Raw genomic sequence first — 18,781 nt, 5'->3', positions numbered from 1 at the left:
TGAGTAGGAGTCAGCCAAGGAGTAAAATGTGTTACCGAGAAGGCTATAGGGAAGTAAGGCAAGAGTCTTTAAAACAGGAAATACATGTGCAAAGGTCTGGGGGACAGAGAGGAAGGGAGAACAGTGTGCTTAATTAACTGAAATTGTTCAATATTCTAGCATAGCTTACTATGAGCTAAGGGTGACGCTTCAAGAGTGGGTTTTAGAAAGGAATAAAGCCTGGAGAGATTGGAAATATTCAGATCATAAATAGCTTGTCATTTGAATTCTGAACATTTTGCTGAGAGCAGTTTTAAGCAAGGAAATGACACTCTCAAATTTATATCCTACTTTATAAAATGACTCTGGCCATGCTACGGAGAATAGGTAGGAGAAGTAAAACATTAGAGGCAGAAAGTCCAATTGAGGAAGGTCCAGGATACCTGCAGCTGGTGACAAGGTGTAGAACAATGGCTAGATTTTTGAGAGACTTCTCGTCTAGAAGAAACAGGTTTGAGGGCTTAGTTCTGGAGTCTAGAGTCTGATGTATCTTATAGGCATTATAGCAATCACTGTGAAACAGCTAAAGGCTAGCCCTTCCAAACTCTCTTGGGGTAGCAGTGGCCAAGTTATATCACTAACCAATGAATCTAGCTCGTACCACCCCTTCCTCCTTCCTGCCCTGAATACAAAGTTGTAAAGCCCTGATAATGATGAGCCACTTAATCAATCCCAGCTGCCATCTAACTTTCAGATGCTTTGTATACACAGATAATTTCCCATTTACTGGTTGGGTATATTACCTATAGCTGAAAAATACCTAAAATACAAGAAATTTGGAGCTTTTCAGGGCAGTAAGATATATGGGTCTGCAGTAGAGCTGGCTGGAAGACTGGGGAATCATCAGCATATAAATGGCAACTAAAATTCAAAGTGGATGAGGTAACCCAGGAAGTGCAAGAAGTATACAGATGATCAAAGTCATGATCCTGAGAAACACCAGTGATTAAAAGTTGATCAGGGAAAGCGGAGAAGATTGGGATGAAGTGTTCAGAGATGTAGGAAGAATATTGGGAAGCTGCTGTCACAGAAGCCCAGGATGAAGAACTTTCCAAAGAGAATCTAGTGAGATGCTGCAGAGAACTTACTTCTCCCGGTTACCTCCTTCTTGTGTCTGTGCTCATTCACATCCAGCCCTTTGCAACGACATGGACTGGAGCCTGCCAGGCCCCTCTGTCCATGGGATTCTCCAGGCAAGAATGCTGGAGTGGGTTGCCATTTTCCTCCTCCAGGGGATCTTCACCACCCAGGGACCGAACCTTCAAAGTCTCCTGCATTGGCAGGAGGATTTGTTAAAACATGGTGACACCTGGGAAGCCTTATCTCCTAATTTGTTGTCACAAATCTCAAATTATACACTATCCATTGGGAAACTCGTTGACCCCCAAGACCCCTTCTATGTGTTCCTGTAGTTTTATGTACTTGGGCCATCGTTTCACGCAGTGCTGTAATTATTTGTCTAATGTCTATCTCTCTCTCCCCTATGCCCCACCACAAAGCTGTAATTAAACCGAGAAGGCAGAGACCAGTGTCTTTCTTATACATATTTCCATCTCCAATTCCTGGTACCTGGTATAGAGCAGGCTTTTGAAAGGTTTTTGTAAGATCAGGGATCAAACGCTGTAGGAAAATCCGGAACAGGGGACCCAGGAAGAAATAAAAACAAAAACGCTAGGCAAATAGGATGAAACACTACGATTACTGGGATGTTAATTGTTTGGTGCTAAAAGTCTGTATGAAAGGGGAGAAATGAAGGGGAAATGTTGGTGGGTCGTAGCTCTGATGATTTAAAAGGTTGGAAAGATACTGGTGCAAATGTGGGAGACAAGTCTAAGTCCAAAGAAGGAAAGGAGCCTCCCAGATGCCCGGAGGCAAGGACCTATGGTGTTATGCTTTTCTTGCCCAGGATCTTCCTCTAGATTGTAAATTCATCGAGGAGAGGGGTCGTATTATCAGTTCTGAAACAAAGTGGTGCTCAATAAATGTTTGACGGATATAGTATATATATAGTATATATATCGCCAGTGCCAAACACAATGTATCCCCAGTGCCAAACACAATGCCCGCTACCCAGATGGTGCTCAACGAAAAGCTATTGGGCGAAAGACCAGCTGGGCTTTGGGGCGCAGATGAAGCGGCAGGGAGGACGAGTCACGATAGATGGGCACCCTGGTATAGATCGAGAGCATGGGTTTCCAAACAGGTTGGTTAGCCACCGTCGCTGCCCTTCGTTTTGCATACATCCCTCTACCTCCCCATCACGCGAGCCCTGTACGCGAGGCACTCGGAGGAAAAACCAAATCATCTCTCCCAGGCAACTCCGAATAAACCACTCCGTCCCGACCCCAGATCTGCCCAACCTGCTTACCAGCTGCCCCGCAGTCCGGCTCCAGGTCCTCAGCACACGCGCTGCAGCCATCTTACTCCGGAAATGACAAGGGCTCAGAGGTTGGAGGAGCTGCCTCGGCAGGGGACAGAAGGGGGCGGGGAGGCGCGCCCCCACCTGACAGCCAACCAGGGAGCGGGGCGGGGCTGAGCGCACGCCCAGGGCGGGGGCGGGCCCTGCGAGGGGGAGGGGAGCGAGGTGGGGGGCGGGCCGTCCCAGATCTACCTTCAGGGACAAAGTTGGGTGGGGCACTGCTGTGCAAGTCCTTATCCACCCACGACGATCATCTTTTCAGCCCAAGTCGGGGAGATAGAGTGTGTTAAGGAAACATAAAGGAAGGAGAAAGGTCGGAAGAGTTAAGTAGGAAACAAACCTTCCTTCAGCTCGTATTGTAACCGCTTGATTACAGAAAACGGGACATTTCTATACAGACTCTGTAGAAGGAAGTGTTAGTCGTTCAGTCGGGCCCGACTCTTTGCGATCCCATGGACTGCAGCCCACCAGGCTCCTCTACCGATGGGATTTCCCAGGCAAGGACACTGGAGTGGTTTCCTATTTCCTTTCCCAGGGCATCTTCCCTACCTAGGATAGGACACAGGTCTCCTGCACTGCAGGCAGGCTCTTTACCGACTGAGCTACCGGGGAAGCAAGTTGAATCGAGTCTATACCAGAATACTTCCTAATAACTGGCATTTTTCTTACTGGCATTGTGTTCTTGGTTACCGAAAGTGGCTTTTTTTTTTTTTTAATGGAAGGTGAACAAGGTTACTATATCGAAGATAAACGTCATCAACATTAGCTTTCCTTCTTAGGGTATTTGTCAGATATAGCTGCCCAGTTTATGCAATATATGTCACGGGCATATTACCTTGAATTATTTTCCTCTGGTAGAAATGTCAAATTGAGGTCAGTGGAAACAGTAAAGACAAGATCAGATCTTTAATGGTCAGTCCTTTTCACAGCAACTAGGAAATCAGTTTCTAGAAATGTCCAGGATGATATTTGTCTTTTCTTCCTCTTACATGGGAAAGAAAATCTGTATAGAGGTTTACAGCATTACAGAGAAAAAACCACAACAAAGACAAAATTGTAAATCTCAACACTGAAGATTAATGGCTGTAAAACAAAATCTCGGGTACTTCACAAATTTGCTATCTATATTACTCAAACTCACACTTTCAATTTTGCCTTATGAGTCTTTCAGTATAGTTCTTACACACACACAACTGTAAGCAATAAATCTAAATCATTACCTTTATTAGAAAATCTGGGATAGTCAGAAACTTTGATTTTTTTGTTTTAGCTTTTTCCCTAATAAAACTAAAGAGCCTTTTGATGAAAGTGAAAGAGGAGAGTGAAAAAGTTGGCTTAAAACTCAATATTCAGAAAACTAAGATCATGGCATCTGGTCCCATCACTTCATGGCAAATAGATGGGGAAACAGTGAAAACAGTGAGAGACTTTTTCAGTTCAGTTCAGTCGCTCACTCATGTCCAAATCTTTGCAACCCCATGGACTACAGCACTCCAGGCTTCCTTGTCTATCACCAACTCCCGAAGCTTACTCAAACTCCTGTCCATCCTGTCGGTGATGCCATCCAACCATACTTCCTATAAGGTGGCTAAAGTACTGGAGTTTCAGTTTCAGCATCAGTCTTTCCAATGAATATTCAGGACTAATTTCCTTTAGGATTGACTGGTTGGACCTCCTTGCAGTCCAAGGGACTCTCAAGAGTCTTCTCCAACACCACAGTTCAAAAGCATCAATTCTTCTTTTTTTTTTTTTTTTTACATAGTGAAAACTTATATTTGGAATTAGCCAGCTGGACTCAGTTTAGATGATCCCAATTTTGTTGGCAACATCCAAAGCATCATAGTCAGGAGCCAGTCGAACATATGCCTTCTTCTCTCCATCAGGCCTGATCAGAGTATTGACCTTAGCCACGTCAATGTCATAGAGCTTCTTCACAGCCTGTTTAATTTGGTGCTTGTTGGCCTTGACATCCACAATGAATACCAGTGTGTTGTTGTCTTCTATTTTCTTCATGGCTGACTCAGTGGTGAGGGGGAATTTGATGATGGCATAGTGGTCAAGTTTGTTTCTCCTGGGGGCGCTCTTCCGAGGATATTTGGGCTGCCTCCTGAGCCGCAGTGTTTTGGGCCGCCGGAAGGTGGGTGACGTCCTTATCTTCTTTTTCTTGTGGCTGTGGACACCTTTCAACACTGCTTTCTTGGCCTTCAAAGCCTTTGCTTTGGCTTCAGCTTTAGGAGGGGCAGGGGCTTCCTTCTTCGCCTTCGGCGCCATCTTCATAGCATCAATTCTTCTGTGCTCAGCTTTTTTTTAGTCCAACTCTTATATCCATACATGACTACTGGAAAAACCATAGCTTTGACTAGATGGACCTTTGTTGGCAAAGTAATGTCTCTGCTTTTTAATATGCTGTCTAGGTTGGTCATAACTTTTCTTCCAAGGACCAAGTGACTTTATATTGTGGGGGGGGGGGGCATCCAAAATCACTGCAGATGATGACTGCAGCCATGAAATTAAAAGACACTTGCTCCTTGGAAGAAAAGCTATGACCACATGGACAGCATATTAAAAAGAAGAGACATTATTTTGCCAACAAAGTCCATCTAGTCAAACCTATGATTTTTGCAGTAGTCATGTATGGATGGGAGAGTTGGACCATAAAGAAAGCTAAGTGCCAAAGAATTGATGCTTATGAACTGTGGTGTTGGAGAAGACTCTTGAGAGTCCCTTGGACTGTAAGGAGGTCCCAACCAGTCCATCCAAAAGGAAATCAGTCCTGAATATTCATTGGAAGGACTGCTGCTACAGCTGAAGCTCCGATACTTTGGCCACCTGATGTGAAGAACTGACTCATTGGAAAAGACCCTATGATGGGAAAGATTGAAGGCAGGAGGAGAAGGGGATGACAGAGGATGAGATGGTTGGATGGCATCACTGACTCGATGGACATAAGTTTGAGCAAGCTTTGGGAGTTGGTGATGGACAGGGAAGCCTGGCGTGCTGCAGTCTATGGGGTCACAAAGAGTTAGACACAACTGAGTGACTGCACTGAACTGACTGGCTAACAAAATATTTTATAGACACTAATAATATGTTTCATAATACTCCATGCATGTGTTTGTATAAAAAGATTAAGTAGCTGTGCCTTTGAACTGAATTATTTTTCTTCCTAGAGTCCCTATACTACCTTTTCCCTCTGACTTTCCCTTTATAGAAATTCTGGGTTTTGAGAGGACAAGTACCCTTCACCTCAGTCTTTTTAAGTTATTCTTGCCCTTTTGTACTTTCATAGAAACTTTAGAATTGGCTTGTCAGGCTCTTTTAAAAAGTCCTGGTGGGCATTTGATGGAATTTTATAAACTATATTTTCAATAATATAGCTAAAGATTCTTCAGGGTTTTATTTGTAGGTAATAATATCATCTAAGAATGATGATGGTGCTGTTTTTGTCTGTTCAATCTTGTGTCTTTCATTTCTTTCTTGTAGAGCCTGGTTAGACTCCCATCATCTTTGAAATTATGGCTTAAAAAGCCATAATTGTGGACATTCTTATCTTGTTTTAACTTGAATAGGTGTCTTACATTTTACTATTATTTACTGTTATTAAGAAAGAAATTTTCTGTAGGGTTTTCCAGATATCCTTAATTAGGTTAAGGGAGTTTACATTCATTTCTAGTTTTGTTGGATTTTGTTTTATCATAAATAGGTCTTGATTTTTTTCAAATGCTTTTTCTTCATCTTTAATGTGGTCTTAGGTTTTTGATATATCATCATAACATTTTTCTAATGTTAGAATGATAATCTCAATTTGGTCATAATATACAGTCTTTTATAAACATTGTTGGAGTTATTTGTTAATATTTTGATTGATCAGGATGCATCTAAATTTATAAATAAAATTGGCTTATACTTTTTCTTCTTGCTGTCATCTTTGTCTGGTTTTGGTACCAGAGATTGGGTAAAGTATATGCATTCCCAGAGCTTTCCCTGTTACAACAATGATAGAACATTGGGATTAGGAGACAATGATGTTCACATCAAACCACAGAGGTTCATATCCCAGTATTTGTTAACAACTGTGTAGCCTTGCAGCAAATTGTTTAACACATGCAGCTGTAAATCAGAGTAAAAACAGTAAATATTTTAGCAGGTTGTGCAAGCATGCAGCGGCCAAGTACTCAATAAATGTTGGCTGTTATCTGTATGATTTGTCATATTCTAATTGCTGCTCCCTCTTAACTGTAAGGTAGGTACAGTATTTTATCATTAAGAAGATTGAAATCATAATTGCTTACTTCTCGGTCTCTCCTATGTACTTCCAATATTTTCGGGCAGAGAATACCTTACTCTCCTTTGCTTACATAGAAAGGCTTGCACATGATTTGGTACTCAATTAATGTAGGAATTGAGCCACAAGCGGAATCAAGAAGCTGGTTGTCCTTTCTGTCCCGGCCTTTGGTGAATTACGTTAGTTGCACTGTTCATTAACAGCCATGAGGTTGGCTCTTTCTCCGACAACGTGGCGTAACTTTGGCTTTTTGAGAATTATACTACTGATTCTGACTGTCCTTTTCCACTCATCCCCAAAGAATTGGTGTCTCACAGGAGAAAAAAAAGATGATAATATTCTACACGCGCGCGGGCGCACAGAAACAGACGCCGGTGAAGAACGAGAGGCTCATGGGTATCATCAATGCGCCAGGGAAACACATTTCAAGGGCCAGGCTGCAGAGAAGGCAAACCCGACCAGAGACAAGGTGGTCAGTGCATCGCAGGGACTTTACTACTCTTCAGTTTTAAGAGTCTCCAGTTTTGGTACGGCAGGATCCCCGAGAAATAAACACAGATATTTGCACAAGCCTGCGAGACACTGGAGGAGACGACTAGAGGTAAAAGGGAAGCTTTCTGCAATCTGCGCGTTCTCCTATGTTCAGGGTGCAAGTCTAACTAGGTACAGATTTCCTCAGATGCTCCGGGGCACCTCCCCGGCCACCACCCCTTCTGCCGGAGAGCTTCCGATTTGTCGGAATTTTCTGGGCTCCGCCTCTGTAAGCGGCGCGCACGCGCACTGGTTGTGGGCCTGAACCCGGCTTCTGGGGGCCGTGCGTCCGGGTTCGTGTCTGCGGAGTTGGGCGTTCCCCGAGCCGGCGCGTCCTCTGCTTTTCCGCAGAGCCCGGCGGCCCCGAGCGCGGAGCGAGGACTCAGGCTCCGGAGCTGCGGGGCAGGAGTCCGCGTATCCTCTTTCTCCCGTTCGGGCCGAGGCTACGTCGCGGGGGGCCGGGCCCCAGCACGCTCCCCATGGCGGGGCCGCGGGTGGAGGTGGACGGCGGCATCATGGAAGGGGTGAGTGCCGAGCACGAGGCCTGGCGGAGTGCGGCTGCCGCACGGGCTGCGGCGGAGAGCTTGCGGGTCTAATCTCTCTCCTCTCTCGGCACCAGGGCGGGCAGATCCTGAGGGTGTCCACGGCCCTGAGCTGTCTGCTGGGCCTCCCTTTGCGGGTGCAGAAGATCCGAGCCGGCCGCAGCACGCCGGGCCTCAGGTAAGTCGGGGCGCCGGGGAGTCTGGTCGTGGGACTAGAGGGTGGGTGGGTGCGCCGGCCTGGGGACTGGGGGTGAAGAGGGGACAGGCCGTGGGACTAGAGGGTGGGGGGCTGGCGCCGGGCTAGGGAGGGACTGGGGGAGAGGAGGGGATAGGCCGAGGGACTGGAGGGTGGGGGGCGGGGAACAGGCCATTGTTGGGGGGCAGGCGGCAGGACGTGAAGCTGAGAATCAGGAGCTCGATGGTGATGCCAAGATCCCCGCCCTAGGATTGAGGACCTTGCGGCCCGGGGATGGTGCTGTGGTCTCGGTAACCGGGCTTGGGTGCTTTTGAAAGCCTCACGGAGCAAATTCAGGAAATAGGTCCGTGTTTTCTCTTTAGCTAAAGTTGTCTCGTTTCCTGATGAGTTATATTTTGAAATGTTTCACACCTCATGGGTCATTACAAGTACTCGGAAAGCTCGTACCAGCGGGCAAGGTAGATCAGGGCAGAACAGCCTCTGTGGCCAAACAAAAATTCCGCTGTTTTAAACCGGGCCTTTCTCTGCGTTCACACGTTTTAGTCTTATAAGGAGCCTGAGATGCCGTCATTCCGGCTTTCATTCAGACCTCTAGGAAGCTGTGGATAGGACCAGGATTATCGGTTGTGAAGAGGAGAAAAGGTTGACAGTTGACCGTGTTTCATCTGTCATCTGGAAGCTAGGCATACCACTAGTTTAAGTCATGGTGAAGCCAGACTGATTCCTTTGTACTTGTACTTTGTATATATTTCATTCTAATGGATCAGCTGTCTCTTAGTTGTTTTTTTTTTTTTTTTGTCTCTTAGGTTTTTATCCAGACTCCATGTTGAAATTATTAAAAGGCAGTTACTGCTATGTGTGAACAGTAGTTCTCTTTGTCACGGCAGTAGTTTGCAGTAACCCATTTCATCAATAGGGAAATTCATTCATTAAGGCTGTATTAGGTACTTTATTACTTTGCTAGGGTTGCAATAACAGAATACCACAGACTATGTGGCCTAAACAACCGAAAATTGATTTTTGCAGTTTTGGAGGCGGAAAGTCCAAGATGAAGGTGATGGTAGGGTTGGTTTTCTCTGAGGGACACAAGGGAAGATTCTGTTCCAGGCCTCTCTCCTTGACTTGAATATAATCAGCCTCTTCCCCGTGTTCATGCCTCTGTACATATGCCCCCCTGGTGTGTCTTAATCTTCTCTTTTTGGAAAAACACCAGTGAGAATGGGCTGGGGCTCACTCTGACTGCCTCTTTTAACTTAATCAGCTCTTTAAAGGCCCTATTTCCAAATACAGTCACATTGTGAGGTACTTCAGCATATGAAATTTAGAGGAACACAGTTCAGCCCATAACAGATACGTAGATTACTCAGTGAAGTGCAAGTGAGACTGATGGCACTTGGGTTGTTTTATTAGTTTTCCTCTTTTGCATGCTTCTAATTTGCAACAATAATATCAGCATATGTGTTTATAGTTAAGGTAACATGTGGAAGGAACCTTTAAAAAGATACCTACCGGCAGGTAGTCCAGGTACCTAAAAAGCCAGAAAGACACTCTGGCACTTACTGCGGTTAGACCTTGCTGTTTTCTTGCCATTGCAGTTTTATAAATGTGTCATAAAGTGTGGGGATATAGGCAGTCTGAATGCACACGTTTTGATGCAGTATTATGACCTGAAGGCCTCAACATTTATCTGGATTGGAAATGATTCGAGATTTGTGTGATGGGCAACTGGAGGGGGCAGAAATCGGCTCAACAGAAATAACGTTTACACCAGAGAAGATCAAAGGTGGAGTCCACACAGCAGATACCAAGACAGCAGGGTACGTGTCACCTACATTCCATTTGACTATGGGTTTTCGAATTAGACCTGGATGCAGATATAGGTACTACCACTGCTCGGACAAGTTGCTTAACCTCTTTGAAGCTTGGTTTCCTCACTTTTAAAATGCACATAAAACACATTTCAGAGTTAAAGATGCTGTGTAAAGTTTCAAATACCTAATTGCTTATTAATTGTGGCTATTACTGTAGCTGTTACTGCAGCTATCTAGAATTTTCTCTCATGTATCAGTTCAGTCGCTCAGTCATGTCTGACGCTTTGCAACCCCGTGGACAGCAGCACCCTAGGCTTCCTTGTCCATCACCAACTCCTAGAGTTTACTCAGACTCATGTCCATCGAGTCGGTGATGCCATCCAACCCTCTCATCCTCTGTCATTCACTTCTCCTGCCTTCAATCTTTCCCAGCGTCAGGGCTTTTGCAATGAGTCAGTTCTTGACATCAGGTGGCCAAAATAGCATCAGTCCTTCCAATGAATATTCAGGACTGATCTCCTTTAGGATTGGCTGCTTTCATCTCTTTGCAGTCCAAAAGGACTCTCTCAAGAGTCTTCTCCAACACCACAGTTCAAAAGCATCAAGTCTTCGGCGCTCAGCTTTCCTTATAGTCCAACTCTCATGTCCATACATGACTACTGGAAAAACCATAGCTTTGACTATACAGACCTTTGTTGGGCAAGTGATGTCTCTGCTTTTTAATGTGCTGTCTAGGTTGGTCATAGCTTTTCTTCCAAGAAGCAAGCGACTTTCAATTTTGTGGCTGCAGTCAACCATCCACAGTGATTCTAGAGCCCAAGAAAATGAAGTCTGTCACTGTTTCCCCATCTATACATCTTCTCTCATGTATGGTATAGCATATTTGTTTCTTTAGTTTTTGTTACTTAGAAAATGAATATCTGAAAACAGCTGTAGTTTCGTGCTTTGTAGTGATAAGTAGTCTTTGTGGTCTAGTTTAGTTCTTGACTTGCAGCTAATTATGAACCATATTTTACTTTTAGTCTAGGTGTTTTTGTCCTCTTTTAATAGAGACTTGTGCAACAACATATAGAAATTTTTGTATATGATCTTCTTTTTATCCTCATTGAAAAATGGATATTTAACAATTAAGTTAAGCCTTTATCCTTTTCCAAGAATCTCTCTTTTTATTGATAAAACAGAGAGAGCAGTTTTTGTGTTTTCTGTGTTATTGGCTGATGGCTGTTGTAAGCAGCATCTTTTTACCAAAATCTTATACATTTACTAGGAAATTTGATAAGGAATACTATAGTAAACATGATGCCAGTTTGTTTCAGTAACGACTGTTTCAGTAGATTATGATTTTTTTAGCTTAAGGAAATGTTTAGTGACAATTGAGATTTCAGTTATGATGTGAATAGATTTATGTTAAAAAAGGCCTCTCGTAGGCCTCAGGTGAAGTTTGCCAAATGATAACTTTCTTAAGGGGATTAAAGCATTTTGAAGTATCTTTATTTTGGGGGGCTTCAAAATCACTGCAGATGGTGACTGCAGCCATGAAAATTAAAAGACGCTTACTCCTTGGCAGGAAAGTTATGACTAACCTAGACAGCATATTAAAAAGCAGAGACATTACTTTGCCAACAAAGGTCCATCTAGTCAAAGCTATGGTTTTTCCAGTAGTCGTGTTTGGATGTGAGAGTTGGACTGTGAAGAAAGCTGAGCACCGAAGAATTGATGCTTTTGAACTGTGGTGTTGGAGAAGACTGTTGAGAGTCCCTTGGACTGCAAAGAGATCCAACCAGTCGTCCTAAAGTAGATCAGTCCTGAATATTCATTGGAAGTACTGATGTTGAAGTTGAAACTCCAATAGTTTGCCCATCTGATGCGAAGAGCTGACTCATTTGAAAAGACCCTGATGCCGGGAAAGATTGAAGGCAGGAGGAGAAGGAGATGACAGAGGATGAGATGGTTGGATGGCATCACTGACTTAATGGACATGAGTTTGGGTAAACTCCGGGAGTTGGTGATGGACAGGGAGGCCTGGCGTGCTGCAGTCCATGGGGTCGCTACCAGTTGGACACAACTGAGCAACTGAACTGAAGTATCTTTCTTATTTCGGGCATTCTCTTGTACAAAAGAAGGGAAAGTTATAGTTAACCAACTATCTAAAAATTAACTAACACAGAATCATAGAATTTTGAAGCTGTAGGGAAGAAGATAGAAACCCTGTATTCCAACCCTTCCTTTACTTTTTGAATGAGAAAATGAAGACTCAGAGGTCATAGAGTCAGGGTCAGAACTAGAATTAGAATCTAGACTTTCTGGCTTCTAATTCACTAAAATGTATGAGAAATAAGTTTAAAATTGATAATCCAATTTCATTTAATAGACTAAAACAAGCTTATTCCTAGCAACAAAATGCATCTTAAGTGAATTATAGCATTTTCATCCCTAATTGTGATTATAGTACTGTGTTTTCTCAAATGTCTACCTTTGTCTTTGCAGTTCCTTGTCTGTGTGTGCTTAGTCACTCAGTCATGTCCGACTTTTGCAAACCTGTGGACTGTAGCCCACCGGGCTGCTCTGTCCATAGGATGCTCCAGGCAAGAATACTGGAATGGGTTGCCATTTCCTCCTCCAGGGGATCTTCCCTACCTAGAGATTAAACCTGTGTCTTCTGCAATGGCAGGCAGATTCCTTACCACTGAGCCACCTGGGAATCCCTTGCAATTCCATACTTTTTTAAAATTAAGGTTTTCTTTACTCTTCTTAGACTCTGATTTTATTGGGTGGAAGAGAAACACTTTAACTGTATTGGGTTTCTCAGAGGGTATAAACACAAGTTCAGCAGTTGTAAACCTATGGTTTATGGTAGACTGAATGTCTCCAAGTCTTTTTCACTTGCCCCTAGGCTTAACTCCTAAGAAGAGAGATTATATTGTATGCACTTTCTCTTACAGTGCCTAACATTACACAGTGTTAAATATTTACTGAATTAATAGAATACAATATCAGTGATAGAGCCTGTATAATTCAGTACCCATGCATCATTCCCCTAGGACAGTTAAATAAAGGCTATCCTTTGGTGTGTAGTGGAGAAGGAAATGGCAACCCATTCCAGTACTCTTGCTTGGAAAATCCCATGGATGTAGGAGCCTGGTAGGCTACAGTCCATGTGGTCGCAAAAAGTCAGACACGACTGAGCAACTTCACTTCACTTTGGTATGTAGAGGCTGTGTTGGCATTCCCTTTCAAACTATGCATTAATTAATAGGATTAACTAGATTAATTAATAGGATTGTTTTCTGCTGACTTTGGAGAAGGGAGATGACAGCTCTTTTAGGATATATGACCATTTTGTTTCATAAAATGCTACATACTCTATGATTATTTCTTGTGACTTCTCACATTATTTGACTCTAAGGACCAATAGCAGCTACCCTGGTGGCTCAGTTGGTAAAGAGTCTGCCTACTGTGTGGGAGACCTGGGTTCGATCCTTGGGTGGGGAAGATCCCCTGGAGGAGGAAATGGCAATCCACTCCAGTATTCTTGCCTGGAGAATTTCATGGACAGAAGAGCCTGGTGGGCTACAGTCCAAAGAGTTGGACATGACGGAGTGATTTTCACTTCACTTTCAAGAACCAGACAGAGTTGAGTTGTAGCAAGGATTATCTCCTGAAAAGTTTTTTCGATGTGAAATATTTGGCTGTCAGTCCTTGTAAAATATTACTCTGTCTTATCACAAATGCCATGATGGTAGGAACTCTATCCTAATATATGGAATGATGCCTTGTGCATGGTGGAGACTCAGGTACAGTCATTAGAATATTTGCAGACCTTGACAGTTTTGAATGCAGTTTCATAAAGTGTTACTTTTAAGAATCCTTTTATAAAAACATTGTAAAGATGCTTTTATTTTTAATTCTTTTTAACTTCTTTGTAATATAGACAAAAGTATTAGAACTTAACCTACGATCACACAGGGGGCTTCCCTAGTGGCTCAGTAAAGAATCCACCTACAATGCAGGAGACGCAGGACCAGTCCCTGGGAGGGAAAGATCCCTGGGAGAAGGAACTGGCAACTCGCTCCAGTATTCTTGCCTGGGAAATCCCATGGACAGAAGAACCTGCTGGGCTAACAGTCCATGGAGTTGCAAAAGAGTCAGACATGTCTTAGCAACTGAATGACAACAAAGGTCATATAGCTCATGTATTTAGTATTGGATTCAAACCCAGATTTGTTTATTAAGGCCAGTCCCTTCTATTGTGAAATACCAAGCTTTCTTTAAGGTTTAGGATGTTTTCATTCAGTCAGTGGAAGTGTTTTTTAACTTTAAAGTTGAGGGCCTGTCAATTGTCTGTGCTTCAGCTGGTGGTGATATGTAGTAATGTCTCTTTCCTGAGGCTTTAAAATGAAAACGCAGCTAAGCCTGTTCTGCCTTCTCCTTAGGAGTGTGTGCCTCTTGATGCAGGTCTCAATGCCCTGTGTTCTCTTTGCTGCTTGTCCGTCAGAACTCCGTTTGAAAGGTGGCACTAATGCTGAAATGGCCCCACAGATTGACTACACAGCCATGGTAAGAGCTTTTATTGCTGCTGACCGACTTAGAGGATCTCATATAGTCTTCTCAAACTCCATTCTCTGTTTAAATACATCCTGAGTGTTTTTGTGTCCATACCTCTTTATTTCCTAATGGGGTCTGGTTCTATTGTGGGAGAGGATAATTATTTTAGATTGTGTGTTGTACCTTAGAATGGTGCTCATAGTGAATTCTTTAAAAACCTCATGTACATTAGATTGTTTATAATGCATATACCATATATTACTTATCATATAAGTTATTTTCTGAATACAGGGGTTATGATTTGGAAGAAAAACTCAAAATAAGAATCAAATGCCAAAAAAAAAAAAAAAGAATCAAATGTCATGTTTGACAGGATTGGTGAGGATATGAAGAAATTGGAACCTTTGCACACTGTTGATGGGAATACAAAATGGTGCAGCCATCATGGAAAACAGCATGGAGGTTCCTCAAAATATTAGAAAACTGCTGTATAATCCAGCAGTCCCACTAGATATTATCCAAAAGAGTTGAAATCAGGATCTCCAAGAGATATTAACATTCCCTTATTCATTGCGACACTATTCATAAAAGCCAAGACATGGAAACGACCTAAATGTCCATTGACAGATGAAAGAATATAAAAAATGAGGTATACAGAAAACATATTAGAAAAATTTATTTAAAGAAGTAGTTTATGCACATTGTAAGATAGTCTCTGAAGGTAGTAGCCACTGTTAATAGTTTATTTCTTTAAATTTTCTTCAACAGATTTCCTATCTATAAATTTACTATTTTTATATATCCATGTATATAGCTTTATCCCTATTTATCTGCCTGTCTGTCTGGCCCACTACTTGTCCTTGTAAATAAAGTATTATTAGAACTAAAAAAAAAAATGTGTTATATATGTACAATGGATGACTATTTAACATTAAAAAAGAAATTCTAGATTACGTGACAGCACAGTAGAACCTTGAGGATGTTGTGCTATGTGAAATGAGCCAGTCAGATACAGACAGTAATAACATGGTTCCACTTATATAAAATATCAAAAGAAATTATGGACTCAAAGAATGGAATGGTTGCTAGTGGAAGAGGGAAACTGGGGAGTTAATAATCAACGTGGATAAATTTTTAGTTAAGTAAGGTGAATACACTTTAGAGATCTGTTGTACACATTGTAAGTTTTGTCAACAGTATTATATTGTACTCTTAAAAATATGTTGAGAGAGTAAGATCTCAGGTTAAATGTTCTTACCACAATAAAAAAAATTTTTTTAAAATAACTACCATATTTTGATTATGAATTTTTAGAAAGTAAAATTCAATATTGGCAAGCTTATATAACTTGGGGGAGGGAAAGGTGGTATCCTCATTTTTCCCTAGGTTTATTAAGGTGTAGTTATTTATACTAGAACTCACCGTTTGTAGTATGAGGTTCTTTGATTTCTGATGTGTGGTTGTGAACCTGCCACCACAGTGATGATAAAGAATTACTGTAAAAAATTCCCTTATCCCTCTTTCTATCAGTCTCACCCCCTCTGGCCCTGGCAGTCAGCGATCTGTTGTCTCATAGTTCTGCCTTTTTTCAGAGTATCATATAAAGGAATAATACTGTATATATAGTCTTTTCAGTCTTTTTTCTTCCAGTTATAATAGCATCTGTTTAGGGGGAGGAGAGTGGAGGAGGGATGGATTGGGAGCTTGGGATTAGCAGATGCTATTGTTATATGTAGAATGGATAAACAACAAGGCTTTACTGTATAGCACAGGGAACTATATCCAATATCCTGTGATACATCATAGTGGAAAAGAATATGAAAAAGAATGTGTGTGTATATATATACACATATAACTGAATCACTGCTGTTTAATAGGAATTAACATAGCATTGTAAATCAGCTCTACTTCAATAAAATAAATTAAAAAATACATCTGAGAGTTACCCATGTTGCTTGTATCAGCAGTAAAAGCTAAATAGTGTTCTATTATATGGATGTTTGTTTATCTATTTATCAGCTGAAGGACATTTGGACTGTTTCCAGTTTTTTGCAGTTACGAGTACAGTCACTGTAAATACAGGTTTCTTGTCTGGACATGAGTTTTTGTTTCTCTTGGGTAAATAGAGAGGATTTGCTCAATTGTAACAGTGAGATTATGTCTGACTTTATAAGAAACTGCCAGATTGTTTTGGCATCCAGGGTGGCTGCATTGTTTTGCATTTTCACCAACACTGTAGGGGAGTTTTAGCTCTTCTTCATTCTGCCCAGCACTTGATATTCTCAGCTTTTAGTTAATTTTTTTTTCCATTTTAGTAGATGTTATAGTCTTTTAAAATTTAGTTTGATGGGATATATAATGAAAATTAATCTCTGTTCACCTAGTAATTCCACTTCAAGGAAATGACCCTAATTAAATATTATAAGATGCAGCAAAAGATAATGTTAAAGGTATTAGAGTAGGGTGCTATATACTATAATTACTGTTATGTAATATATATAGTTATATGATAATGAAAACTTGGAGAATGGTTAGATAAATTATGCCGGATTGCCATGTAATCATTCAAATGTTTTTTAGGAGGAATATTTTATGATGTTGGGAAATGCTTTTATTTATAATGTTAAATGAGGGCAAAAGGATAAAACATTGTATATGTAGTGAAATTTCAGCTGTATAAAAACAATGAGAGAACAGAATGGAATGCTTTTCAGCACCCCAGATTTCTTACAGTACGTTATATTAAGGTTAGGAAATGGCTTCTGGAGTAAAACTCCAAAGATCAAGAATCCTGAGTTCTGGTGGTGTTTTTTTTTTTCCTCATTAGATAGGCTTGCACAGCCCTTATTAGTTAAATGTTAAACTTTTAATTTTAGCTGCATGTCAGTTATTTTATTTAAAAAATAGAATTAGCCTTCACATTTTTGTATCACTGTTTATCTACTGTGCCTCATTATCACCTCAGTACAGAGCACATTTGTTTACTAAATACACTTGTTGAATCAGTAAATACTGGTGTTTAACGTAACAATAAATTGATTTTTCAGGTTTTCAAGCCAATTGTTGAAAAATTTGGTTTCACATTTAATTGTGACATTAAAATGAGGTAAGGTGCTTCTTTCTTAACCCTTTGACCCACTACTTGTGCTGAAAGTAGTGGATAAGTTAGATCCTGGAGAACTGTCTTTCTGTAATCCACTTAATACATTTTTTGTAGGAAAGAATAGTATTTTGTGGCTTAAAACAACAGGCAGCAGGGGTGTGGGTACTTGAAAGCAGCTGCATACCATGTTGGATGTTTGCTTTTTGGCAGAATATTTGTTGAGGGAGTGGCTGCATTGAGGCACCTTCGTGCGTGGAGTTACCTGTGTCCGGCACAGACTGAATGCTCACTGTGTGCGGCTACTGGAGTGGGGCGCTGCAGGATCCTAAACGGGATTCTCTGCCGCAGTGCACCCGGGATTCTTGTCCTAGGAGACATATTGGACATTCAGCTTATTTCCCTTATAAGGCTTGCCTTCTGCCACAGAATAACGAGGCCACATTTCTTGGTGTGGCATTTAAATGTTTTGCAGTCTTATTCCAGTTTAGCTTTCTAGCTATATTCTCTCTCTCCTCCTTTCAGCATACCATGTATTCTAACTACGTGATTGCTGCCACTGCCTAAATACACTCTGTACCTTCAGACTCCCATGCCTTTGTTCATGTTTCTCTTCCCCTTCTAAAACGTGGAAATTCTGTATCTCTTGAAAATGAAACTCTTATTAATTTCTTGTGTGAATCGTCAGTGACTGTGCCTCAGTTGGAATTCATAGCTGCACCTCTGTTTTAGTCTTCTTCACCGCATGACCTGTGTTCTAGTTACACGTGAAGCCCCATCCTACCAGATGGGGACTTCTTTGTGGATATGAGTGTTGTTGTTCTTATCTGTGTGTTCTTAGCATCTTCTGGACAAAGACAGTAAATAATGTGAGTCAAAATTTTATTAATGGTTTAGCTACTAAATATTCATCATATATTTATTGAGCACCTATAATGTGCCAGACATTGTTTTAGGACACTGGAATATAGCAAGAAGAAAATAGACAAGCTGCTATCATTAAGTAGCGTTTATTCTAAAACAGCACTGGTTGAATAGAACCTTCTTCTCCATTTAGCTGTCCCGGGTCCTAGTTGTGGGATGTGAGATCTTTCAGGTGTGGCATGTGGGATCTGGTTCCCCGTCCAGGACTGAACCCCAGCCCCCTGCATTGAGAGCACGGAGTCTTAGCCACTGGACCACCAGAGGAGTCCCCGAATAGAATTTTCTGCACTAAGGGAATTGTTCCCTATCTGTGCAGGATGATAATCATTTGCTACATATGACTGTTGAGCACTTGAAATGTGGCTAGTTGGACTGGGGAGCTGAGTTTT

General features: G+C 41.7%; 3 protein-coding genes across 5 annotated transcripts in view; 1 reads left to right on the top strand and 2 right to left on the bottom strand.

Moving 5' to 3' along the window:
- The window catches only part of DBT (dihydrolipoamide branched chain transacylase E2), a 36,504-nt gene extending 33,994 nt beyond the window's left edge, over positions 1–2,510 (bottom strand). The window contains exon 1 of the mRNA XM_043877508.1: positions 2,408–2,510. Coding sequence (XP_043733443.1) covers positions 2,408–2,458 — 51 coding nt within the window. The 5' untranslated portion in view covers positions 2,459–2,510. The remainder of the gene's footprint in view (positions 1–2,407) is intronic.
- Positions 2,511–4,204: 1,694 nt separating this feature from the next.
- Positions 4,205–4,735, bottom strand: LOC122677120 (60S ribosomal protein L23a). Its single transcript, XM_043876959.1, has one exon. It carries the CDS (start codon positions 4,733–4,735, stop codon positions 4,259–4,261), a length of 477 nt encoding a protein of 158 aa, XP_043732894.1. The 3' UTR covers positions 4,205–4,258.
- A 2,800-nt stretch (positions 4,736–7,535) lies between these two features.
- RTCA (RNA 3'-terminal phosphate cyclase) overlaps positions 7,536–18,781 on the top strand; it is a 30,732-nt gene continuing 19,486 nt past the window's right edge. Inside the window, exons 1-5 of one of the 3 annotated variants that reach the window (XM_043876952.1) lie at positions 7,538–7,798; positions 7,894–7,994; positions 9,686–9,829; positions 14,257–14,380; positions 17,416–17,474. In XM_043876952.1, coding sequence (XP_043732887.1) covers positions 7,754–7,798; positions 7,894–7,994; positions 9,686–9,829; positions 14,257–14,380; positions 17,416–17,474 — 473 coding nt within the window. In that variant the 5' untranslated portion in view covers positions 7,538–7,753. Of the gene's footprint in view, positions 7,799–7,893; positions 7,995–9,670; positions 9,830–14,256; positions 14,381–17,415; positions 17,475–18,781 lie in introns of those variants that run through there. The other 2 variants (XM_043876953.1, XM_043876954.1) reach the window with 2 other exon arrangements.

The sequence above is a fragment of the Cervus elaphus genome, chromosome 20 (assembly GCF_910594005.1).
Source record: "Cervus elaphus chromosome 20, mCerEla1.1, whole genome shotgun sequence".
Taxonomy (NCBI): Eukaryota; Metazoa; Chordata; class Mammalia; order Artiodactyla; family Cervidae; genus Cervus; species Cervus elaphus.
This window is presented reverse-complemented; position numbering and strand designations above follow the sequence as displayed.

What these genes read in the sequence shown, in the direction of transcription:
- LOC122677120 (XM_043876959.1), bottom strand. Translation starts at nt 4,735, where the DNA reads ATGAAGATGGCGCCGAAGGCGAAGAAGGAAGCCCCTGCCCCTCCTAAA.